This window comes from Chionomys nivalis, chromosome 3, assembly GCF_950005125.1.
Source record: "Chionomys nivalis chromosome 3, mChiNiv1.1, whole genome shotgun sequence".
In the NCBI taxonomy this organism is placed as follows: domain Eukaryota; kingdom Metazoa; phylum Chordata; class Mammalia; order Rodentia; family Cricetidae; genus Chionomys; species Chionomys nivalis.
In genome coordinates this window covers 76,771,762-76,793,745 of record NC_080088.1, presented here as the reverse complement: position 1 = coordinate 76,793,745, position 21,984 = coordinate 76,771,762, and the positions used below count along the sequence as shown (strand labels likewise).

The 21,984-nt window shown below is 47.9% G+C and overlaps 2 protein-coding genes across 6 annotated transcripts in view; both read right to left on the bottom strand.

The window, feature by feature from the left end:
- Ppil2 (peptidylprolyl isomerase like 2) overlaps positions 1-2,592 on the bottom strand; it is a 28,868-nt gene extending 26,276 nt beyond the window's left edge. For all 4 annotated transcript variants that reach the window (XM_057763666.1, XM_057763664.1, XM_057763665.1 and 1 more), the window contains exons 1-2: positions 2,503-2,592; positions 768-817 (exon numbers count right to left, since the gene is read on the bottom strand). In XM_057763666.1, coding sequence (XP_057619649.1) covers positions 768-817; positions 2,503-2,534 — 82 coding nt within the window. In that variant the 5' untranslated portion in view covers positions 2,535-2,592. The remainder of the gene's footprint in view (positions 1-767; positions 818-2,502) is intronic.
- Positions 2,593-7,309: 4,717 nt separating this feature from the next.
- On the bottom strand, positions 7,310-20,061 carry LOC130872037 (uncharacterized). Of its 2 annotated transcripts, XM_057765834.1 has the most exons (7): positions 19,981-20,061; positions 18,494-18,744; positions 18,161-18,284; positions 15,410-15,636; positions 14,793-14,863; positions 14,479-14,583; positions 7,310-7,702 (listed from the first exon to the last, which is right to left on the bottom strand). In XM_057765834.1, the coding sequence occupies exons 2-7, from the start codon at positions 18,713-18,715 to the stop codon at positions 7,330-7,332; spliced, it is 1,122 nt and encodes a 373-aa protein (XP_057621817.1). In that variant the 5' UTR covers positions 18,716-18,744; positions 19,981-20,061; the 3' UTR covers positions 7,310-7,329. The 2 variants fall into 2 exon arrangements, with proteins under 2 accessions (XP_057621817.1, XP_057621818.1); XM_057765835.1 differs by lacking the exon at positions 19,981-20,061 and having other exon boundaries at positions 18,494-18,795.
- Positions 20,062-21,984: the final 1,923 nt, after the last annotated feature.

Below are 21,984 nucleotides of genomic sequence, written 5' to 3'. Positions count from 1 at the left end.
CATGTAGAACAGGTTGGCCTCAAACTCACAGAGATCCACCTGCCTCTGCCTCCTGAGAGCTGGGATTAAAGGTGTGCGCCACCACCGCTCAGCAAGACTATTATTAAAAAAAAAAAAAAAAGTCAGGTGATAGTGATGCATACCTTTAATCCCAGCACCTGGGAGACATATAGGCAGATGTCTGTGAGTTTGAAGCCAGCCTAGTCTATAGAATGGGTTCCAGGACAGCCAAAGCTACACAGAGAAACCCTGTCTCAAAAAAATAAATTATATAGATGTGTGTATATATATATATATCCTGATGGCTGGAGAGATGGCTCAATGGTTAAGAGCACTGGCTGTTCTTCCAGAGGACCTGAGTTCAATTCCCAGCACTCACACGGCAGCTCACAACTGTCTGTAACCCCAGTTCCAGAGGATCTGGCACCCTCATACAGACACACATGCAGGCAAAACACCAATGCACATAAAATAAATTAAAAAAAAAAAAAAAAAGACCACGTCGTTTCTTTCTTGACAACTCTGGGTACTACCGTTCCTTTTTTCTTCCTATAAAGAAACATTTATAGCGCTTCCTAAAAGAAAAGCCATGTTAAATTATATTTTTAAAACTCTCCACTCAGGTAAGTATACTCTACTATGCTGAATATACATATTCTTTTCTGGACTCTGGATTCTCCAGTTATACACTGTAATGTCAGTGTTCTGGTTCTTATCCGTTGTTCTGGATCACTGTATACATTCCTCAGTAGCACCAGCATCCTTACCTGGCTTCCTACCGCCATAGAAGTGCGTGTACTCAGCGCAGGTGATGTACCTAAGGAAGACAGAGAATATTACTGGCTCCCCTCCCGGAAAACCTGACAGAACTGCCCCTCACTTGACAGGTGCACATGAAGCAGCTGAGTGGCAGACACAGAATGATAAGCACAAGAGGAAGAAAGATAAGCATCAACATGGCCTTGCCCAGAAAGAGATGAACTGGACTTAGAAAAGACCTGACAATGAGAAAGAGCTAGGCTGACAAAGATCTGGGGAAGCCCTTACTGAGACCGGGGGCAGGAAAAGCTGAATGTGTTCCAGGAAGGAGATCCTAGAGGAACAAGTGAGGAGGTGGGGGCGGGGGGGGGGCAGCAGATGGAGACAGAAGTAGCTGCATCAAAAAGGAGTCTTAAAGATCACAGAGCCAGGCGGTGGTGGCGCACGCCTTTAATTCCAGCACTCGGGAGGCAGAGGCAGGCGGATCTCTGGGAGTTCGAGTCCAGCCTGGTCTACAAGAGCTAGTTCCAGGACAGGAACCAAAAGCTACGGAGAAACTCTGTCTCGAAAATCCAAAAAAAAAAAAAAAAAATCACAGAAAGTGGGGGGCTGGAGAGATGGCTCAGTGGTTAAGAGCACTGACTGCTCTTCCAAAGGTCCTGAGTTCAATTCCCAGCAACCACATGGTGGCTCACAACCATCTATAATGAGATCTGGCACCCTCCTCTGGCATGTGGGCATACATGGAGGCAGAATGTTGTATACATGATAGATAGATAGATAGATAGATAGATAGATAGATAGATAGATAGATAGATAGATAGATAGATAGATAGATAGATCTTTAAAAAAAAATCACAGAAAGTACTCTATATTTGCCTTCAGTGTGGTAGGACGCTGTTGGATGGTTGTGAGCAGGACCCAGGCAGGACCTAACACAGCTCTAGTTGCTGTGCGCATGCTTCTACTGGTGTGAAAGGCCGAGAATTGTCTTCAGTCTATGTATAGTAAATCAGGGACTTAATATGTAACCACTGGGATAGGATGGGAAGAGAGCAAGCTTAAGGTGTGAAACTTATCAAGAGTTTCCTTTCAGGCCTACTAATTCTGAGAGAGAGCTATCGAGTAAAGAGTAAACAGCTGGCTTAGTGCAAGAGAGATTAGACCACTAGAAAAGATCACCCACTGAGAACCAGAAAGGAACGGAATACCTATGAAGTCTGGGACAAGGGAAGAAGAGGAATGAGAAAAGAGAGGTCACTGACGCAGATAAAAACAAAGCGCACATACGATCCCACTAAAGACCGGCTTCGGAAAGGGAAGAAGCTCAAGGACTGAGAGCTGGCACCAGATTTGGTAATACAGAAGTCAAAGGCATCCTTGCAAGCAGTTTGGGGGAGACCATCTTAATACACTAGTTTCAAGACACAACAGAAAACAGCATACAGGCAGACAGTCGCAAATGGAGAGGAACATGGAGTACGGCCCACTAGTCTTAAACTGTCGTCTGTGTGTAGGCTGGCAGGCGAGAGCCAGGACGAAGTGGCCCTGGCTGTGCAGGGCAGACAACCAACGCAGGGGTAGAAAGGGAAGCGGCAGAGGCAATCCCCAGAAGTGAGGTTGTCCGGCCGCGGAGGCCGCGCTGAGGGGCGATACCGCGCCAGCAAGAACTGAGGCTTTCGGGGGAGGAGATAGCCTTCAGGATGGCGAGGGGCTGACACGAAAAGTGCTGCCCCAACTTACATCTTATCCTTTTGGTGTTGTCGCTTCCCCATGGCGGCGAAGAACCTTAAGCAGCCCCAGCAGACGATCAGACTCTGGCGCCTCCGCTTTCTCAACTACTTCCGAAGTTCGGCCCACCCAGTCCCGGAAGTAGAAATAAGGCATTCTGGGAACTGTGGTTTCCAAGAGCCCAGAGTGCGTGCTAGGCGCAGCCGCCTTGCTAAACTGAGGCTTACTGCCTCTGAGTAGAATCTTCTTTTCCTGTCTCCAGCCAAACTGCGTTGCAACTTCTCAAAGACTTCTCTGTGTACTGCCTGATTACTTGCCCAGCCCATGCTATGCCAGCCAGATCCGCTCAGACCTGTCCTCCCTTGTATCTAAAACCTCTTGCCTTTTCTCCTGGACCAGCGCCTGCAAAGGCATGTCCATCCCACTGCCTGCTCACCTCCCTTTCTTTGCTCTCCTTCGGCCCCCACGTCCTCCAGGCCCAACAGGTGGCAGGTGATGAAGCCCTCAGGTCCAGTGCCCTCCCTAGTCCCACACATCTAGGCTGCTAGAACATTCCCTGGAGCCAGGTCCTTAGTATGGCTTGTTTTTTGCCTGAGGATGCAGAAGACTAGAGATTAACCCTTAGGGGTATGCTAAACTTGAATTTCCTTTTTAAAGTATGTGTGTGATCAACTATGTGCCTTGGCACATGTGTGGAGCCCGTAGGACAAGATTCAGGAGTTGGTTCTCCTTGCCAGGCTTGTGCTGCATGTACTTTTACCTGCGAAGCCATGAAGCCATCTCTCCAGCCTAAGCTTGAGGTTTTATTTATTTTTTATGTGCATGGGTGTTTTGCCTGCATGTATGTGTCAGATAGGTGATGGGAATTGAATCGGCCCTTTGGGAGAGGAGCCAGTGTGTTTAACTGCTGAACCATCTCTCTAGCCAGCTAAGCTTGAGGCTTTAAACACTGCTTATATCCTGACTCCCAAAGCCAGTTACATGTCAAGTTCTTGTCTACATGTCTGATCTAAGAATTTTCAATCTCCCTGTCCTCTGTTGCAAATATGTATTTTAATACTAAAGTACACGCTGCAGAGCCTATATCCTGACCTCCAGCTGGTAAGTCTCAAACTCAGGAACACAGCTGAGGTGTTTATTAACACATCTAAGTGGATACTGGCCACCAGGGTCAACACAGCTGAGGCGTTTATTAACACATCTAAGTGGATACTGGCCACCAGGGTCTCAGGAACACAGCTGAGGTGTTTATTAACACATCTAAGTGGATACTGGTCACCAGGTCTCCCTGCTTTCCAGTCCTTGCCTGTTACAGGGGCCTCCCGACTGGTATGCCTGCTGCTGTGGGATAATACTCTTATACCTGTAAAGATTTGTCACTCTTATTGGTTTAATAAAATGCTGATTGGCCAGTAGCTGATGGAGGAAGGTCATTGGTTAAATAATAAAGAAACTGCTTGGCCCTCATAGGTTAGAACATAGGTGGGTGGAGTAAACAGAACAGAATGCTGGGAGGAAGAGGGAGTGAGCTCAGACGCCATGCTCCCCTCTCCCGGGCAGACTCGATAGCTCTCCTCTCTGGGGCAGACGTGATGAAGCAAGCCGCCAGGTCAGACATGCTGAATCTTTCCCGGTAAGACTAGTGCTACACAGATTATTAGAGATGGGTTGATCGGGATATGAGAATTAGCCAGTAAGGGCTAGAGCTAATGGGCCAAGCAATGTTTAAAAGAATACAATTTGTGTGTTGTTATTTCGGGGCATAAGCTAGCCAGGCAATCAGGAGCTGGGGTGGCAGGAACACAGCCCACAGCTCCCACTACAAGTAGCCAGGCAGAAAGTATAGGCAGGGCATCCAGAATAGAATTCTGGGAAGAGGAAAACCTCAGTCTTTAGTTGCCACCCAGATGCAGAGGAAGAAGATGAACATGTTACACTGAAAAAAGTACCAGGTGACGTGGTGGCTAAACATAGACAAGAATTACAGGTTAATTTAATTTGTAGGAGTTAATAATAGGTCGGGTGGGGGCTGGAGAGATGGCTCGGAGGTTAAGAGCATTGCCTGCTCTTCCAAAGGTCCTGAGTTCAATTCCCAGCAACCACATAGTGGCTCACAACCATCTGTAATGGAGTCTGGTGCTCTCTTCTGGCCTGCAGACATACACACAGACAGAATATTGTATACATAACAAATAAACAAATATTTAAAAAAAATAATAGGTCGGGTGGTGGTGGTGCAGCCTTTAATCCCAGCACTCAGGAGGCAGAGGCAGGTGGATCTTTGTGAGTTCGAGACCAGCCTGGTCTACAAGAGCTAGTTACAGGACAGTCTCCAAAGCTACAGAGAAACCCTGTCTCGAAAAAATACAAAAAAAAAAGTTAATAATAAGCCTGAGCTAATAGGCCAAACAGTTTATAATTAACATAAGCCTCTGTGTATTTCTTTGGAACTGAGTGGCTGTGGAACCAGGTGGGACAGAAACTTTGTTCTACACCCTGCCTTCTACCCCAAACTTCTCCCAGCTGCCCTTCCCTATATAATTCAACCATTTGGTTACCTGGCCTTTTCATCTGCTCTGCAGAGCCTCCTGACTGCTGTACCTGGTTTCCCCCTCCCCCTCTTCTTGTAAGGTTCAGGGTCACATCCACAATGGACTCTCGCAGATGTTCCTGCCTTTGACTGGTCTCTTCCTTTAATCTATAATAAACTTTCTCCTCCACCACACCTAGGAGCAGTCATGTTCAGCTCCACTCTTTTTTTCTTTTTTTCATTCACCACCCTGATATGGGATGTCTCTCTGTATGCTGTGACTATGTTTTATTACCATTGGTTAAGAAAGAAGCTAATTTGACCAATACCAGGCAGAATAGAGCCATGCAGGAAATCCAAGCAAAGATAAAGGAAAAGAAGGTGGAGTCAGAGAGATGCCAACAGCCAGAGAAGTGGGGCGTGAGGTAATAAGCCACGGGCCTTGTGGTAAAATATAGAATAATAGAAATGGGTTAATTTAAGTTTTAAGAGCTAGTTAATAATAAGCTTGAGCTAATAGAGCAAACAGTTTGTAAATAATATTAAGCCTCAGAGTGGTTATTCATGAACTGACAGACAAGAGAGAAACCTCCAGTTACACCACCTGAAAACACATCAGAAGCCTCCTAGCCTTGCAGTTTTGGGGGCTACAAATAAACCATTTCTCCTGTTTCTGGAACTGTTCTCTGAAACCCTGCCTTAGGGAGTAGCTGTGTGTGACATGAAGTAAAGATTGCTCATTCAGCCAAAAAAGGTGGGTAATGGTCTCGACTCTCATCCAGTGGGATTAACAAGGACTGCTGTCCACCCATCACCCAAGGCAAGTCACCTTTGTCCCTTCTCAAGTCATGGCTTCTGGTTTCCAAATAAATCTCATCTCAAAAGATCTTTTAGGGGCTAGAGAGATGACTCAGTGGTTAAGAACACTGACTACACTGACTGCCCTTCCAGAGGACCCAGGTTCAATTCACAGCACCCGCATGGCAGCTCACAACTGTCTGAAAATCCAGTTCCAGGGGATCTGACACTTTCACACCAATGCACATAAAATAAAGATAAATAAACCATAAAAAAAAGATCTTTTAGCCTAGCATGGTGGTACACACCTTTAAAACAGCACTTGGGAGGCAGAGGCTAGAGGATCTCTGTGAGTTCAAGTCCTGCCTGCTCTACATAGTAAGTTACAGTCAACCAGGAATATACAGTGAGACCTTGTCTCAAAACAAAAAAGAGAGAAGAAGAAATAAACTTCCTTGGCCACCCTAATCATATCTCTCCCATAGTTTATCACAATTTATAATTACGCAGTAATTTTGTATATGTTCTGATTGTTTCTCTACAGTCCCAAGAGAGGTGTGGGCATCCATCGTGATTCAAACAGTGTATCTCTAATGCACAGTAACGACTGATATCTCACATGAAGAACAGGTGACAATGAGAATCACATTTTTGAAACTCAGAGAAGTATCAAGTTGGAAACTGACAGACCCACTCACTCTCTTCCAGGCAAAACACCCACCAAACTAAGCTTGTGTTTAGAGAACACATGCAAGGAAAATACAATTCACTTGCAAGGACAGACAGGGCCAGTCACTGAAGGGAAGACCAATATTCCCACCCCATTCTCTCAAAGCATACACAAAGGAATTGCTTGTTGGCAAGGGGCCACAAATACACACAATCCATATTTGGTAGGGTGGGGTTGTCCAGACAGAGTTTCTCTGTCCTATGGAACTTGCTTCGTAGTCCAGGCTGGCTTTGAACTCACAGAGATCACCATAACTGGCTGAACACATACTGTACATATTCCATGCTACCTTAGGCTGGGAGTTAATATTGACTGTACCCCCATTTGTATCAGACGGAAGTACAGAGAGAATGTACAAACCCTGAGGAGCCCTCACAACAGAATGCAAAAAGGTGACTGTGAAGATGTGTCTTTGCCAGGGTGCCTTCTGACTGGTTTAATAAAAGAGCTGACTGACCAGTAGTTAGGCAGGAGGTATAGGCAGGACAGCCAGACAGGATGCTGAAAGAAGGGCAGAATCTCAGGAGACACAGAGAGAAGCAAGATGAACATGCTGTGTTGAAAGAAGGTACAGACCCATGGCAGAAGGTAGATAAGATATATGGGTTAATTTAAAATGTAAGAGTTAGCTAGTAACCAGCCTGAGCTATTGGCCGAGGATTTATAATAAGTCTCTGAATGGTTATTTGGGAGCAACTGCTAAGACACAGAGACACTCCACCTATAATGCACCTCTGTAGGAATTTTATTAATTCCTGGGACATGGTCTGTAGGGAAGAGGTTACTCGCTCTTCTTGGCAGGAATGGACTCTGCACTGCCAGGGTCATTCTCTGAATCGTCTTTAGGTCTGGGCACAGGCTGGAACATCTCTGAATCGTCTTTAGGTCTGGGCACAGGCTGGAACATCTCTGAATCGTCTTTAGATCTGGGCACAGGCTGGAACGTCTCTGAATTGTCTTTAGGTCTGGGCACAGGCTGGAACGTCTCTGAATCGTCTTTAGGTCTCGGCACAGGCTGGAACGTCTCTGGATCATCTTTAGGTCTGGGCACAGGCTGGAACTTGAGTAGGACAGGCGGAGTAAAGATGGAAGCTTTCACAACAGGTGATGGAGTCTCGTCGGTACTGGAGGGCTCACTACAGGATGCTGCTGTCCTGCACGGGAGATGGCCAATAATGCCCATGAAGTAGGAAACTAGCACAGAGGGCTGCCAGACATACACGCAATAACATCACAGCTACAAGGTGTCTCCCAAGATATTTTTTCTTCTAGAAACCTCTCCCGTGGACTCTGTTCAGTGTTGTGCGTTAAAGCACTGTTTGTGATTGTAGAAAACCCGAAACAGGGCTGGAGAGATGGCTCAGAGGTTAAGAACACTGGCTGTTCTTCCAGAGGTCCTGAGTTCAATTCCCAGCAACCACATGATGGCTCATAACCATCTGTAATGAGGTTCTGGTGCCCTCTTCTGGCATAGAGGAGTACATGCAGGAAGGATGAGTACATGCAGGAGGAACATTGTATACATAATAAATAAACCTTTAAAAAAAAAAAAGAAAGAAAGAAAACCCGAAACACATCTAAATCCTGTGAAGGACAAGGTGTCCTTCACAATGCAAACCAGGCTGTCCCGCAGCTGTTTAAAGGAGTGAACATGTCCCAGTGGCCATATTGTTTTTGGGAACTGAGTAGCTTCAAACTATGTGGCCCAGACTGGTCTTCAACTTGCAGCAATCCTCCTGCCTCAGCCTCCCAGGGGCTGCCTGCTCATCCTTTCAACCCCCTTTGATCAGACCCATTGCTCCCTAACACTTCCTCTTGGGCACCATTTTGTGAATAGAATACGTGTTTGTAGCAATTTCCTCTAGATTGAAACATTTCCTCCTGGAGAGAAAGTCATAAAACACAATGAATTCCAAAAACTAACAAAAAAGTTGCAAGGGTATATAAGCAGTAGAAGATCGCTAAGGGGAAGAGACTCTCAGGCTGGAGAAGGAAGTCCAGCACCACTTCCATGAGGCTTCACCACATCAAGGGGAGCTTTCCAATGGCACCACTGACTTGAGTGGCTCTTACTCCTAAAGGAACAACCATAAATGCAAGTTCACCAAGCCAAACGTGGGTAGAATCATTTCTTTGATCTTCCTCAGCACATTATCTAAGAGGAACAGGAATTTGCTCACACATCATCCCAGAAAAGTCATACAACTATTTCTGCATAATTTGAATAGCCATACAATATTCCGTAACATGAATGCATTTTTATAATATATTGTTTATATATAAAATATATATTTATTTATGTAGTTTATTTATAATAGCCCTCATAGCCTTGGCTGGCCTGGATTCCTAGAACTTTTATTCTCGAGCAGGCTGATGACAAACTTCTAGCAGTATTTCTGCCTGTCCCTCAAGAGTGCTGGAATTAAGACAAGAATTATCATGCCTAGGTTCATATTTCTCTCTGTGTTTTTTTTTAATTTTTTTTTTGGTGGTGGTGGTAGTAGTGCTTTTTGTTTTGGTTTGGATTTGGTTACTGTTTTGGTTTGCTTTTAAGACAAGGTCTCACTGTGTTACCCTGGCTGACTTGAAAATCACCATGTAGAACCCAGGCTGGCTTCATACTTAGAGATCTGTCTGCCACTGACGCCCTAGAGCTAGGGTTAAAGTTGTGTGCCACTATGCTCAGCCACATTTCCTCTTTTTTGTTTGTTTTTCGAGACAGGGTTTCTCTGTAGCTTTGGTGCCTGTCCTGGATCTAGCTCTTGTAGATGAGGTTGGCCTCGAACTCACAGAGATCCACCTGCCTCTGCCTCAGAGTTTAAGAGCACTGGCTGCTCTTCCAGAGGACCTGAATTCAATTCCCAGCAACCACATGGTAGCTCACAACCATCCATACTTGGGAGGCAGGAGGCAGGTGAATCTCTGTAAGTTCAAGGCCAGCCTAGTCTACAAAGTAAATTCCAGGACAGCCAAAGATACACAGAGAAACCTTGAAAAACCAAAAATAAATAAACAAATCAATAAGTCATTTTTTAATTAATGGGGGAAAACACCAAGAACCCTAATACTTAGACAAACAGGGGCTAGAGGGTTGGAGAGACAGTTCAGAGGTTAAGAGCACTGGCTCCTCTTTCAGGGGATCCGGGTTCAATTCCCAGCACCCATATGGCAGCTCACAACTGTCTGTAACTCCAGTCTCAGGGAATCTGGCACCTTCACACCAACGCACATGAAATAAAGTTAAATAAATTATTAAAAAAAAAAAAAAGAAGGCCAGGCGGTGGTGGCGCACGCCTTTAATCCCAGCACTTGGGAGGCAGAGGCAGGCGGATCTCTGGGAGTTCGAGGCCAGCCTGGTCTACAAGAGCTAGTTCCGGGACAGACACCAAAGCTACAGAGAAACCCTGTCTCAAAAAATAAATAAATCTTGGGGGCTGAGAGATGGCTCAGAGGTTAAGAGCACTGCCTGCTCTTCCAAAGGTCCTGAGTTCAATTCCCAGCAACCACATGGTGGCTCACAACCATCTGTAGTGAGATCTGGTGTCCTCTTCTGGCCTGCAGGCATACACTCAGACAGAATACTGAATACTTAATAAATAAATATTAAAAAAATAAATAAATAAATAAATAAATCTTTAAAATGGGGGGGGGGTTAGAGAGATGGCTCATCAGTTAAGAACACTGGCTGCTACTCCAGAAGGCCTAGGTTCAATTCCCAGAACCTACATGGTAGCTCACAACTGTTTGTAACTCCTGTTCGTTCCAGGTAATCCAACACCCTCACATATACATGCAGGTGAAACATCAATGAACATAAAATACAAATAAACAAATTTTAAAAAACAATTAGAAACAGGTGCACATTTTCCAAATACATACAAATTAGCTCTAAGTTCAGGGAAATGATTGAACATCATTGGTCATCACGAAAAGTCAATCAGAACCACAGTGAGATCTGCTCACACCCACTGGGGCTGCATGGTAAAGAGATGCTGCTCTTGAGGCAGCTACGTAGGAGGTTGAGATGACGGTCAAGATTATCTGGGCAACACAGGGTGACCACCATCTCAAATCTGTTTTATATTTTATTGCAGGGATTTATTATAATTTGCATGCACTACACTGCACTTGGAGAGGCTGGAGGACAGCTTGGAGGTCTCTCCTTCCACCATGGGAATCAAACTCAGCTCCTCAGGCTTGGTGGCAAGCAACTGTCCTCACTCGGTCCTCTCATTCCCCCCCCATTTTATTTATTTAAATATGGCTATAAATTTACCTAAGTGGGAGAATGAGCACTGGCCAAGTAGACCCTAAACCTGATCCCTAGTGCAAAAGTTAGAAAAGGATGAGCGTGGTGCCACACCCCTTTGACACCAGCACTCAGAGAGGAAGAGGTGGGTCTCTGAATTCAAGGCCAGCATGATTTACATACTGAGTTCCAGGCTACCAGAGAAAAATTGACCCTGTCTCAAAGAAAACAGCAAACAAAACAAAACAATGAATAAAGCCACGCTGAGCGTGGTGGTGCGCACTGACAGTCCCAGCACTTGGAGGCAGGGTCAGAAGGAACGACAGTTTGAGTCCAGTCCAGTCTACCTAGCAAATTTCAGGCCAGCCAGGGCTACACGGCATGGCCTTGTCTCAAAAGAAAGGAAAGGAAGAAAGAAAAAAAGAAAGAGAAAAAGAAAGGAAAAAAACTGGGCAGTGGTGGCGAACGCCTTTAATTCCAGCACTTGGGAGGCAGAGGCAGGCAGATCCTGAGTTCAAGGCCAGCCTGGTCTACAGAGTGAGTTCTAGAACAGCCAGGGCTACACAGAGAAACCCTGACTTGATAAAACAAAACAAGACGACAAGAGCTAGATAATAAGTATCGCCAGGGTCAGCAAGCGGGGAAAGGCACTTTTCTTCTAAACCTGTTTAATTCTGAGCTCACCCATGACAAGAAGACAGCCAAAGCCTTGCAAGCTGTCCTCTGACTTTCACATGCATGCCACAGTGACACTATGGTGCACATACACACACAAATAAACACATGTGAATGTCTGAATGGTAATAAGTGTCCCTAGCTTATGGTAAAAAAGAACCCTCAGTGTATCACTAGTGAGACTGTATGAGGCAACACATACTTTTAATCCCAAGTACTTGGGAGGCAGAGGCAGGCCGACCTCTATGAGTTCTGGGACAGCCTGATCTACATCGCAAGTATCAGGCTAGCCAGAGCTACATAGTGAAGCTGCCATCTCCAAAAACAAATAAATCTATATAACTGAATCCCCTCCGCAGAACAAGCCTTGATTTTTATCACTTTTAAAAGTCACATTTACTTCATTTTCTGACTCTGTGCTTGTGCCTTTACCATGCTCATGATTTTCTGCTCCTCTGTAAGGAAAGCACACTTAGTCCTGCCTCGGACACAGGAAGGAACACTGAGCCTGCTGACAGGTTAGACAATCTCACATGGACGGTAGGTGTCAGAGCACAAACCCCTCAAAGTCCACCTGGCTACACATCGTGATGAATTCTGGTGCTTTCCAACCTTCATGTCATGGGGGCTGGAGGCAGCCTAGTTTTGTTAGAGGCTCTACAGGAGGGAAGCCGATGGTGTATTTTAACACCAACCATTTGCAGAGTCTCTAAAGAATCTTAGTGTGTGCAAGTGTGCCAGGCATGCGTGTGGCGATCGGAGGACAGCTCACGGAGTCAGGCTCTCCTTCCACTATGATCTCCTTTCTCAGGGGTCCCCCAGGCTGGGCAGTTAAGTGCCTTTACCAGCTGAGGCAACTGTGGTGGTCCGGATGAGCCCAGAGGCTCCCCAGCTGTTGGAACTGTCTGTCACAGGGGTGGGTTCCACCATCCCCAGAGCGATGAGGATCTGAGCTCTCAACTGCTGCTCCCACGCCATGCCTGCCAATCTGCTGCCATCCTCCCTGTCGTAATGGTGATGGACTCCTTCCCTCTGGAGCCATGAGTCCCAAATAAACCTTTCCTCTGAGAAGTTGCCTTGGTCACTGTGTTTATCACAACAGCAGAAAACTAACTAAACCAGGAGGTGGTGGCGCACGCCTTTAATCCCAGCACTTTGGAGGCAGAGGCAGCCGGCTCTCTGTGAGTTCAAGGCCAACATAGTCTACAAGAGCTAGTTCTGTCTCAAAATCAAAAAAAAAAAAAAAAAAGTTATTTAAAAGAGAAGGTTACTTGTTCCTTTTTTCCCAGGTTACCATCAGAAAGCATGTTTCCTTATTTACCCCTCAGACAGAAAAGGCATAACCCTCAGATAGATAGGACTTTTTCCTAAGCTGTCGCGGCTGTGTCTGCAAATCCTTGGTGCTAACTGGAGGCCTCCACCCAATCAGAAATACAATCCCCCAGGTAAAAGGAAAATTGCCTCCTTGCAAATTGACCTTTGACCTCCACATACATGTACCCCCGAACACACAAAATAAATATGTAAAAATATAGGAAAAATAACCTGAACTCATTTATTACTTCTGGGGATGTAAAGAAAGTGGTCCCTTTTACTCTGATAGATGGTTTGCCAGTCTTACAAAACTAAAAACATGGACTCAGTAGAATGCCAACAAGCCCCAAGGTTGTGGGGGAGGACAGTCAAGACTGCTGGGACTTGCTACCTTTCCACTTAGCTAAAACAGGAGGCACAGATTCAGGGAGAGACCGTGACTCAAAGGAACAGGCAGGGAGTGATAGAGACGGACACCTTCCATCCCTTTCTGGCCTCTGTGCATACACAAGTGTGTGCATACATACACATGTATGTAGATTCACACAGATGATAGACATAGCAGCCTCAAAAGGGCAAAACTGTAATGCTGGGTGGTGGTGGTGCACACCTTTAATCCCAGCACTCAGGAGGCAGAGGCAGGCGAGTCTCTGGTCTACAGAGCAAATTCCAGGACAGCAAGGGCTACACAGTAAAACCTGCGGGGGGAGAGAAAGAAAAGAAAAGAAAAGAAAAGAAAAGAAAGAAAGAAAGAAAGAAAGAAAGAAAGAAAGAAAGAAAGAAAGAAAGAAAGGCAAGACTATGAAGACAGTAAAAAGCTGGGTGATTTAGACTAGACAGATGGCCCCGAGCCTGCCCCAGCGGTATGAAGACCTGACTTCATAGCTTCAGCACCCACATAAAAGCCCAGGCACAGCATTGCACTCCTGCAGTACTAGAGCTAGAGAACAGCGACAGGCAGATGCCTGGAGCTCACTGACTAGCCAGTCTCATCAGACTATTAAGTCAGATTCCGTGACAAACCCTATATTGATAACAGTAATAAAAGTAGAGAGTGACAGAGGAAGACCTCCCATTTTCACTTCTGGCCTCCATACACATGTGCACAGACCAAAAGCCATACATACATACAATGCATGCATGTATGCAGACACACACACACACACACCAGTGGCTGTCAGGAGTTAGGGTCTCATGCAGCAGAGGCTGGCCTTACACTGACCACAAAGGCAGAGATGACCTTGAATTTTTGATCCTCCTGCCTCCACCTCCCAAGCACTGTAATTACAAGCTACATCTCTAGCTCTATAAGTGACTTTTAACAATCCACATTTGGCGAACCCTGTTGATTCCAAGACAACACCTTAGCTGCTTCCTTTCAACTGGGCCTGGGTTTGGCCAATCACTGATGTCATCTACCATTGCAAACACTGATTATATGTGAGGTTCTTCGAGTGGAAGGAATATCAGGAACTTCTGCCCTTGAGCACATTATCACAGGGTCTGTGAGAGGCAGGACCCCAGCACTGGAACAGAGCCCGGGGGTCCGGGTCACAGGGTCTGTGAGAGGCAGGACCCCAGCACTGGAACAGAGCCCGGGGGTCCGGGTCACAGGGTCTGTGAGAGGCAGCGTTCCTGGCACTAGAACAGAGCCTGGGGGTCCGGATGGAAAAGTGCAATGCAAACACTCACCAGGGGAAGCCAGGGCAATGCAGCTTGTGTGCATTGTTTCCTGCCAAATAGGAGAAATGGAAGCCTCCAGGGTTGAGGACCAAGGGGGTCAGGTCGACCATGTGGCTGCAAGATAGGAAAGAAATGGGGTGTTGGCGTTGGGCCCACCCACAGCATCAGCATGCTTCTCTGTAACACAGGTCCAAGGGGCCCATCACAGTCCACACTCTCGGAAATAAGCACAATCACCACCCAAAATGGCGAGAATTAAGAGGTTGAGACAAAATAACCATCAAGTCTGGCACTCAAGATGCCCCCCCCAAAGGCTTTTCCACCTCTTAGAAGTTGACGAAAGACTATTCCAGTTTAATTTCACTTCAGACCTTGAAATATCCAGTTTCTCCATCTACAAGAAACAAAGAAAATCTCAGGGCAGAGTGGAAACGGCACTTTTCCACACAGAAAAGCAGTCCTTACACAAGAAGCAAGAACTGATCCCAGGGATGCAGGGAAGACGGTGGTGGGGAACTGAGGAAGCCCCACCCCCAACGCAAGGGTTACCAGGAAGAAGAGGGCTGCTGGAGAGGGGGACCTGAACTGAGACATGGGATAAACAGCAGCCCAAAGATGCAGATGGGGACAGAGGAGGGATAACACCCCGAGAGGCAGGGATGGGGATCAGATGTGAGGTAAGTCTATGGTTTTCTTCCTCTTCTCGGGGACATCCCATGTACATGGCTCACGGAGGACAAGAGGTAGAACTTTGTGCCATTCACCTCTGTAGTGGCCCTCAGCTAGGGAAGCCCCCTCTTATCTGTTTGACCTGCTGCTGGTGCATACCCAAAGCCTGTCTGAAGGAAGCTCCCTTCTGCAGAGATCTGAGAACCACTGCTGTGGGCAAGCCAGGAGAAGCCACCCTCCTAGCACTGGAGTAGAGCGTGTTCCCACTGACCGGCTTGCCAGACAGTGGAGGAAAGGGGCCAAAGACCCTGGGCATAGTATAGACAGGAGGTGATGCAGCCACTACAGAGGCCATGGTGGTGACAGGTAGCGGTGGCGGTGGCAATGGTGGTGGTAATGGAGCTGGTGGCAGGCATGGGGAGGTTGACTGGTCTCGGAAGATGACAGGATCTGCTGCTCTCTTTGGTTTCAGCCTCCTCCTCCTCCTCTTCTTGGCACCTGCATCAAATGGTGTAGTGAATACTGACCCCCTGGGCAGTAGGACCCAAACACAGTAACACAAGGGTCATATATCTCTCCAGCAAAGGAAAGCCTTTTCGGGCCTTTTAGAAAACCCTGGGACAAAACTCAGAGCCAGCACTGACCGGTACCAGCAGCTCCCCCCCGCCCCCCCACAATAGGGTCTAACATACCCTAGGCTGGCCTATAACAGCAGCTGACAATCACCCTAAACTTGTGATATTCCTATCTCCGACCTCCAGGTTGCTGGGATTATATAAACACAAACAGTTTACGTGGTTCTTGGGATTAAACTCGCGACTTCACATGTGCTAGGCAAACAGAGCCATATATCCATCCTACTTACGTCTCTTACAGAGTCAGACGCCCTATCTGACTATATTTAGGTAGATAACTCTATCTAGGCAGAATCCATGCCAAGATGTCTAACTTTAAAGGCACAATTTTGTTTTTTGGTTTCTTTTTCTTGCGGGGGGGAGGGTTTAGAGATAGGATTTCTCTGTAGTTTTGGAGCCTGTATTAGAACTAGGCTGGCTTAAAACACACAGAGATCTGCCTGCCTCTACTTCCCAAATGCTGGGATTAAAGGCCTGCGCCACCACCACCTGACTACGGGTACAATTTTGACGGGCATGTTAGAATGAACCAGGCCCTGTGGGGTAACCTGCTGCCTCCCAGGCAAGGCTTGTGAGTTTGTCAACAGCAGCAAGGATGCCCAGGGCACAGACAGTGAGCCCTCGGCCTATACCAGGCCTCAGAGACATGTGAGGATGGAAAAGGAAACCCATAGTGAGGTCTTGGCAGGGTGGAATAACTGGAAGGACCCTGAGCCAAGCCCTGCTCTACTCAGGCCTATGGATAGCACTGAATGAGTCTTGGGAATGCATCTGAGTGTTAAAGCACATCTCATACAGCCCATCAGAAGGGTTCATTAGCTAGATATGGTGGTGTATGCCTATAATCCCAAAAATCAGGATATAGAGGCAGGGGGATCAGGAGTTCAAAGTTAATCTCAGCTACATATCAAGTTTAAGGTCAGCCAGGGATATGTGAGACCCAACAAGCTGGCTCAGCAAGGAGAGGTGCTTGCCACCAAGCCTGATAACCTGAGTTGTGGTAGAGAGAATTAAATCCTTGCAAGTTGTCCTCAGCCAACCACATATACACCATGGAAAGTGCATGTGCATGCACACACACAGTAAATAAACGTAACAGAAAGGCTGGAGAGATGGCTCAGTGGTTAAGAGCACTTATTGCCCTTGCAGAAGACCTGCGTTCAGATCCCAGCACCCACGTCAGGTGGCTCACAACAACCAGAAACTTCAGCTGTAGGGAATCCAATGCCCTCTTCTGGCTTCTACAGATATTTGTACAAGTACATAGAATACATGCATATGCATGTGCGTGCGTGCGCGCGCACACACACATACACACACACATACGTAATGCATTAAAAAGTGCTTAAATTTTTAAAATAAATGTTAATAGAGAAATATAAAGGGGGCTAAGGAACTGACTCAGCTGGTAACGTACCTACATCAGAAGCATAAGATCTGAGTTCAAAGCCTGATGGTGCATATACTTTTAATCCCAGCACTCAGGAGGCAGATCTCTGAGTTCAAGGCCAACCTGGTCTACAGAGTGAGCTCCAGGACAGCCAAGGCTACAAATGAAACCCTGTCTCAAAAAAGATGAAAAAAAAAGAAAGAAAGAAAGAAAGAAAGAAAGAAAGAAAGAAAGATCTAAGTTCAGATTCCCACTGCCTACAGAAAACGCAGGGCAGGGTAGGAGAGCACATAGCTGTAATCCCAGCACTCTGGGGGTGGATAGAGACAGAAGCATGAAGCTAGCTGGCCAGTCAGTCTACCCAAATCAATGAGCTTCAGGTTCCGCGAGAGACCTCCTGTCCAAATACAAAGGTGGAGAACAAGAGTAGAGAGCCAGATGTGCTGGTACTGTCTTTAGTTCCAGGCAGGGCTGGTCTACACAATGAGTTAGTTCCAGAGCTAGTCAGCCAGAGCTGCATAGTGAGACCCTGTCTAAAAAATAATAAATTAAAAAAAAAAAAGAAAAGAAAAGAAAAAGAAAGGGGCCAGCAAGATGGTTCACTGGGCAAGAGTACTTGCTATGTAAGCCTGACAACCTCAATTGGATCTCCAGATCCTACAGTGGAAGAACTGACTCCTGCAAGTTAACCTCTGACCTCTACGTGTGTGCCTTACACACACACATACTCATGTGTGTATACAGACACATACAACAATAATACTTTGTTTTAGAGCCAGGTGTGGTGGTTTTTCTCCCTTTCTGTTCCCGGTCCTCCTTCCTGCTCTTCACTAAACATGATCCGAGACTAAGTGCAATCTGGAGAGGAGAGGTGAGCACTACTGATGTCACCAACCTGAGCTTCACATATACTGCAATGTTGATGGTAATTGAAATGGGAACAGCGACCCTGGGCTCTGATTACCAAGGGCTCACACCTTCAGTAGTTGATCCTCACCCCGGGAATACAGGTGTACACGGTGGATGCGCCACTTCAGCTGCTCCAGGCGCTGATGCATCTCCAGGGCACCCATGCTGTTACACTGGTTCAGTTCCCCCTGGACAGCACAGACAAACTTCGCCTGCAATAGCGATTACGGAAAGGCGGGAAGCCAGAAGAGTCGCTTGCATCTCCAGGCTTGGCATCCTTGGCTTCAAAAAAGACCCTTCTGGCTGGCCCAAGCCTCCCACACATCCCGCTAGGTGACCTCCCCATCCATTCCTACGCCAAAACCCCACCCTCAAAAATCCTCCCTAAGAAACTGCAAGTGGAGGTGGGGGCCTTCCGCACCCAGAGGCCGGAGAGGAGCCCACGCTGTTCCATCTCAGTCTGCTTGCCCTTGCGAACGACCCTCTCCGCCAGCGCTGGATTACGGTCCAAGGAGCAGAAAAGGCGGCGCAGCGAGCGCTCCGTGTAGGTAGCAGCTTGCCTCTCGAAGTCGTCCTCGGAGATGAGTTGGCAGAAGGTCACACTCTGGGGGAATTCATTGTCGTACTCGTCCAGGACTTCCATCGAGAGGGACTACTGGTGGTAGGCTGGTGCTGAGGGCGGAGCACCAGTCAGGGCAGAGCTCCTGGGGCAAAGGGACCCTCCCAAGGGCTAGAACCAAAGGTCCCGAAAGGTGACAAGAGCCCACGGGGCGGTGACTACAGGATGTATCCACTCTCCCTACAGCCGCAGTGCAGGCTCCAGTTCCCCAGACTACCCACCCCCATCCCAGTCCGCACTAGAATCAGGGGGCGGGGCCAGCGCCAGTACACGTGACAATGCCCACCCTCCCAGGCATGCGCACTAGTGTGCTCTCCCTCCCCCAAGCCTCCTGACCTCCCAGGAGGTATCTTGGGGATTTTAATCTCCTTCTGAGCCATGGTCCTCTCCCAGTTTTTTGTTCCCGCCCGACCCTGCCATACCAGTCTGCCCTGGCAATTGAATCTGGCTTCCAGTTCACCGAGGCCATATCCAAAAGGACCTCCTTCTGCCCTCAAAGCGCTTTAACACTGGCTTTTGCACCCTCTCAGTTTCCTGTCCTACTCTGCAGCTTTTACACACGTTCCTCTCCGGATCATGTCCTGATCGCTCCTTCATGACCACTTCTTTTTTTGTTGTTATTGTTTTTGTGTAGTTCTGGTTATACGGGGAAACCATTGTAGACCAGGCTGATCTCGACCTCTGCTTGTCTCTGCCTCCCGAATGATGGGATTAAAGGTGTATGACAGCATGCCCCATTCAAGACCACTTTGCCCTGTCTTGATGCCCTCCTGTTCTGTCCTCCTAGCCCCTGTGCTACATTTCTGAAAGTTTTCTTCACCTGCTTCTTGACAGCCAACCTAAAACCTCCGAGGTCCAGCCCTCCCTTAAGCACCAGGCCCACACCCGAGATATGTACAAGTAAGGACTTGTGGGCATCTCAGCAAGGATGCTTTCGTGCTTGCACGAAAAGCTGCTGGCGTGTATCTACCATGGCCACTAGGGAGGATGGATGCCAGCTACTTCTTCATGATCAAAGCCCTCCATCAGGCCCGAGACCCATATATGCATCAAAGCAGTTCACCTACGGGTGCCAGGACTTGGACAGCTAGAGTAGGATTGTCAAGCCAGGGTGAAGGCTAGTCTCGAAGTCTGGGCCTCCTTTCAAGGAGATGGGCCTGATCAACTCTCACTGGATTTTTTTTATTGGGGGGGAGGGCATTGAAACAGAATCTCACCATGTAACTCTGGCTGTCCTGAAATTAGAGATGTAGACAGTCTTGTCTTCAAATTCACAAAGATCCACCTACCCATGTCTTCCCAATGCTGAGTTCAAAGGCATGGGCCTCCACACCCAGCTTCTCACTGGGTCTTGTTGGTAAAAGTAACCCTGCAAGCAAATTCCAGGAAAGGCTTCCTTAAAAGTTCAGCTCCAGCCCTGCCTGGAGAGCAGACGTGCTGGACACCTCACTGTCCGTCCTGTTCAAGACATACCCTCCTGTAAAAGAGCAAGCAGCATGGTGAGCAGGCGTCTTCTGCAGGCTTCCTATGGCAAGTCTATTCATCCATCCCAGGCATCCTGATAAGCCCCGAGACTCAACATAATGGCCCTGGTGTGCGCCTTCTCATGCCTCCTCCCAAACACCACTCAGAACAGTCTCTCTTCACCTTGTTATCTTCAGGAATTCAGGAAGCTGAGTGCTGTTCTTCCTGGTGTAGCCAAAGCTGAGTAAGGCACAGAAGCCATTTCCATACAAAGAGGTGAACATCTGTTTCTCCTCAAGCAACTGGAGCCCAGAATTTTTATTGATTGATTGATTGATTGGTTCTTGAGACAGCATTACATCATAGACCAGGCTAGCCTCAAATCTGAAGCAATCTTCTTGCCTTAGCCTCCAGACGTGAGCCACCACACCTAGCATGGACTCCCTAATCTTAACCTGGGGAGCCAAGAGCTTGAAACCAGAGCCTTTCCAAATCCGGGGTCTCATCTTTGTACTGGTTCCAGCCTTGGAGTATGATCCCCAGAATCCGCCTTATTCTCTCAGCTAGGGAGTCTCATCCAAGCCTGCTCCAGGAACCCAAGCACTCCCTTTGGGTCCCTCAGGCTTCTCGGCTGGGCAGTGAGAGAGGAGCGTGGGTGGCACGCAGGGCCCGACAGACGCCCTTTCGTCATTGCACTGCTCCCCAGAGGTCCACAGTAGTGCAACAGGGAAAGAGTGTCCAGCAAGCCTGTGGGCCTCTCCGGTGGGGGTGGGGTGGGATCTTAGACCTAGAAGGCGGGCCTACCTGGGCGGGGCCTCTGCCTGGGTCAAAGGTGCACTCTGACCCCAGATACACAGGCCTGGCTAGAATCTCAAGTTTCCATGGAGAACAGAGTAAAATGAGCAGGGGGAAAGAAAGGCATGCAGGCCTGAGGGGCCCGGCCTGGGAAGGGGGCAGGGTAGTAGGTGAAGAGGTGTTCTACAAGGCTGGTCCCAGATGCTTTGACAATATCATTGCACTGCTTCTCAGAGCACACAGTAGTGCAACCTAGTCAGAGCACCTGCAGCCAGCAGGCAATCCATCACCCTCATTGTGTGCAAGGCTGGAAGTTCAACCACCATAGGTGGGTGGGACCTCTTGAAGCACAGAAAGGATTCCAGCCGGGATTCAGTCCTACGGGTCTTAGGAACTTCAGAGCACCCAAACTTTCCCCAACATGGTTCTGATTCTGGTGAAAGACACCCCCAGGAGAGAACTTAAGGGCAAGCACCCGAGGGGGCTCACATACAAAGGAGGAGAACCTGCGCTCAGCCCCAGGAGGAGCACAGTGGGGCTACCTCGTACCGTTTCAGCCTGGAGCTCCTTCTAGAATAAGAGGGGTGGCTCACTCCTAGAAGGTGAGGCCCTTGGAGTTACAGACCTGGTTGTTGATCTGTTCCCCCAGTATGAGTTCTGCATTCCATCCTAACAGATTCTTCCGCCGGGAGGAGCAGAATGAGGGCTTCATGCCATCTGGAGTTCCTGCCGGGAGGGCCCCTACCCTCCCTACCCTCACCGCACCACCCACCTCAGACCAGCTACTCACATGGACAGACACCTCTTGTTCTCATGGTGGGGACAAAGCGAAGGTTAGTGGAAGGAGATCCTGGTTGTCGCCGACCCTGTCCTACTCGGACGACCCCGCACCTCGTGGCACCCTCTCGCCGGTGGGCTCCATCTTTAGCCTTCTGACAGTCCCAAGGGCCGAGCCCCAGGGCTCAAGCCAGGCACAGCGCCAGCCTCATTGGCTTGCGCCAACACCAAGCTTCGCCTCCTGCACACCTATTGGC